Source organism: Miscanthus floridulus, chromosome 2 (assembly GCF_019320115.1).
Source record: "Miscanthus floridulus cultivar M001 chromosome 2, ASM1932011v1, whole genome shotgun sequence".
NCBI classification, from domain to species: Eukaryota; Viridiplantae; Streptophyta; class Magnoliopsida; order Poales; family Poaceae; genus Miscanthus; species Miscanthus floridulus.
This window is the reverse complement of record NC_089581.1, coordinates 180582869-180586255: the sequence shown is the minus strand read 5'-3', so window position 1 is coordinate 180586255 and position 3387 is coordinate 180582869. Positions and strand designations below refer to the sequence as shown.

Sequence of the window (3387 nt, the reverse complement as noted above, 5' to 3'; positions counted from 1 at the left end):
ATCGAAGCAAAAACATATATATGGAAGTAACTTGGCAACAAACCATACATACATTCATTTCATACAAACTCCACACAAGTAGGAGTAGTGATGAAACAACTAATCAGTATCTCCATGTCAAATATACCTTATCAGATAGTATACCCCGTGCACCAATTTTGATTAATTAATCCCTGTGAACAATAGTGTGAAAAGTAGAAAAGTGGCGCTATGGACACAATGCAGGACGAACGCCTTTAAGTTTAAAACCAAATGGCAGAAAAAGGGTTAACCAAAGAGCAACTTTACTTTAAACTCCTACCTGTGACCATCATGAGCTAGCAGTGCTTCTACAGTTGCTGATGAAGAATAGCAGTTGATGAACAGACCGCCGGATTGACCATCTCCTGTTCCTCCATCGTCCTAGCTATAGCTAGCATTTGCTCAAACCCAAACATGCATCTCGAAAATATCTTCTTGATAGGACATTGGCCCAGCCGGAGTATTACCATCTACAACGAGCCACCGCCGCCATTGCCACCACTGGTGGACGAAGAATGGAATCCACGAATAATGTTCATCGGCCAACTTGAACCGCCGCCACTGCCAGTGCCACCACCGTCGCTCCCGCTGCCACCAGCATTCCCATCCCAGACACCGTGTGCTCCTGATCCCTGGCGTAGAGCCGCCATGTACTGCCTCTGTAAGCTCATGTCTTGTCCTTTACTGTCCTCCATATTCTTTGACGACCCTTCCTGCCTTGCCGTGGTAGCACTGGTCGTCGTGGGCTGCCCTAAAGTGAACACTGCCGCAGCTGAGCCGCTGCCTCCTCGGTTAGTTTCCAAACCCAGTTGGTACGTCGGCGGTTGTGGAAGGTCCAGTATTCCCCCAGTCATGAACGGGAACTGCCGCTGCTGCTGCTGCACTCTCCACTGCTCCAGAGATGCACCGATGGTGGTGCCTCCACCGCTTGCCACCGGAAACTGATCCACCGTGTCCAGGTTCTGCATGCCGAGCAGCGGCAGTCCGGTGGAGAAGGCAAGCCCTAGGTTGGGCCCCGGCGGGTGCATCGAGCCCAAGAACGGCAAGTGGTGAGAGAAAGAGCTGAGACCCGGAGTGATGATCGCACCGGTAGCGCCCGGAGTAGTGGACGGCGTAGCTGATGGACCACCGAGCAGAGTACCCGAGGATGACGTCTTCGAAGAGGAGGAAGACCCGGCGGCGGCGGAGGAGGACTTGGACGAACGCTTGTTGCGACGGCAGCCTCCGCCGACGGGGACGTTGCGGAGGGATCCGCCGCGCGTCCAGTAGCGGCGGCAGGTCTTGCAGAAGTGGCGGGGCTGGGAGAGGGAGTAGTTGTTGTAGTAGCAGAACTTGGTGTTGGTGGACTCGCAGCGCGGGCACTTGAGCGCCGGCTCCGACTGCGGCATCCGCGCCAGCCGCGCGCGCTCCGCCATCGAGTTGGGCCTCGAGTCCGCAGCCACGGCGGCACTGGCCGCCGATGAGCTTCTCGGCAAGCCACTGGGCTCCGGAGCCGCGGCTGTGGCAGCCGCCGGACCCACGGGCAGCAGCGGTGCATCGGCTCCCCCGCTCGCCCTTGGCTGCTGACCTTGCTGCTACAAATACGAACAAGTCATAATTTTTTCTATAGTTAGACATAAAAAATAGAATAACAGGTCCTCTAAACATGATTGAAACAGTGCGCGTTCAAAGAGGGATGGGAGGCCGTAGCACCCGTGTAGCGCAGCATGCCATGTCGCACGGTACGGTCACATGCAGCAGCCAGCAGCATGCCAGCATCCCCCCTCCCCCCCCCCCCCCCCCCCCCCCCCCTCTCTCTCCGGTCACATGCACAGCACAGCAGCATCCCACGTCCCCCTCTCTCTCTGTCAAGCAGCAGCAACAGGTGCTCGCTGTGATCGGACAGCAGGACGGCAGATGAACAGCAGAGAGACACCCCGCGCGTCAGATCGTGCGGCTCATAAATCGCGCGTCCACAGCAGCTCAAACAACCGAGCGTTGTTTAGCTTTAGGAAAAGGAAGCCAGAATTGCCTATGGATATTCATTGAGGTGAGAATATCTTTGTGCCAAAGTCCTTTAATTTGCCATGAAGAAGAACAAGCGTATGGACGGATCAAGATTCAAGGCTAGCTAGATGTTATTAAATAGATAGATCGGGAGATGAAGAGAGAAGCTCATGCAGTACCTGGTTATTCCAATTTGGTGGATGTGGATCTAGGTAGACCGGCTCTGAAGGTGAAGGGAACACCATGGAGGCCCTGCTGAGATATACTTCTCTCTCTCTTTCCACTCTTCTAGGCTAGCTAGTCAGCTTTCCGGCTGCTTTGAATTATGATCTTTTCTTTATAATCTGCACTTTCTTTGCTGCGGATTTGTGTTTGGAAAGAAAAGGAAGTATGCGAGGAAGAAAGAGGTGGAGAGACCTCTGGCAAGCTCGGAGGTGGTGGAGAATCACATCCCACCAAGTCGATGGAGAGTAGGCAGCAATGAGAGAGAGTGAGAGGATGAAGGAGGACTGGAGGAGAGAGAAAGGAGAAAGCTGGGAAAGAGAAAGGAAGGACAAAATCATGAATTTATCTGCTTTTTTATGAGTATATGTTGTCTTTTGTATTTCTAGTATTTACTTTCTTGTGTGGGGTCTACTTCAGAATGAATGGAGAAAGAGAGATCTGTGGGAGAGAGCTTAAAAGTTCCTTAGTTGCTAAGGCTGGCCTGATTTAGCAGGATGCTAAGCAGAAGAACCAGAAGCAATGCCAAACGATATTTTATAGAGAATCACTTTACAACGTTAGGAGGAGTTGATGTGCATTAATTATGTAGCTATGAAGCGATTCAAATATGAGAAAAAATAATAGGGCTGAAATAAATACATAATGTTCTTTTTACTCTCATGTACATCATTGTTGGATACACATAGATGATAGAGCATTACTATAAAATAAGCATGCTATCCTGATCTAGTTCCCGCATAGAATCACTTCATGCATTTAAAAAAAAACACTTTTAGCCACATAACCACTTCTTCAGAGAATTAAAAGAAGGCCCGGAGGAGCTCTAATCCAAATAGTTCTAACTTGACACATATGAGTCCCTCTATTTGAAACTACACAACTTATTGTGTTTCTTTGGGACAAGTCTTTGGCTAACAATTACTTTGTTAATATATAAGTATTTTGACACAAGATTAATGTTAGTAGATTCGTAATTAAAAAAATATTACTTGCTTAATGCTTATAGCTGTATGTTGTATTACATAAATAAAATACTAACTGAGTAATTATCAGTTAAAGCCGTGTCGATTTTTTTTACCTCCAATTAACTAGTAATCAATGTCTAATACACAGTAGATTAGAGTTGTAGCGTACGGGATACAGTACCATGTCTAG

At 48.9% G+C, this 3387-nt stretch overlaps 1 protein-coding gene across 2 annotated transcripts; it reads right to left on the bottom strand.

The window, feature by feature from the left end:
- Window positions 1-224: 224 nt before the first annotated feature.
- LOC136540872 (dof zinc finger protein DOF3.6-like) lies at window positions 225-2496 on the bottom strand. 2 transcript variants are annotated; one of them, XM_066532905.1, is made up of 2 exons: window positions 2187-2496; window positions 225-1595 (listed from the first exon to the last, which is right to left on the bottom strand). In XM_066532905.1, the coding sequence occupies exons 1-2, from the start codon at window positions 2250-2252 to the stop codon at window positions 492-494; spliced, it is 1170 nt and encodes a 389-aa protein (XP_066389002.1). In that variant the 5' UTR covers window positions 2253-2496; the 3' UTR covers window positions 225-491. The 2 variants fall into 2 exon arrangements, with proteins under 2 accessions (XP_066389002.1, XP_066389003.1); XM_066532906.1 differs by having other exon boundaries at window positions 225-1592.
- Window positions 2497-3387: the final 891 nt, after the last annotated feature.

What these genes read in the sequence shown, in the direction of transcription:
- LOC136540872 (XM_066532905.1), bottom strand. Translation starts at nt 2,252, where the DNA reads ATGGTGTTCCCTTCACCTTCAGAGCCGGTCTACCTAGATCCACATCCA. An exon ending in CACCAAATTGGAATAACCAG is followed by an intron (nt 1,596 to 2,186) that starts GTACTGCATGAG and finishes TCGTATTTGTAG; the next exon opens with CAGCAAGGTCAGCAGCCAAG.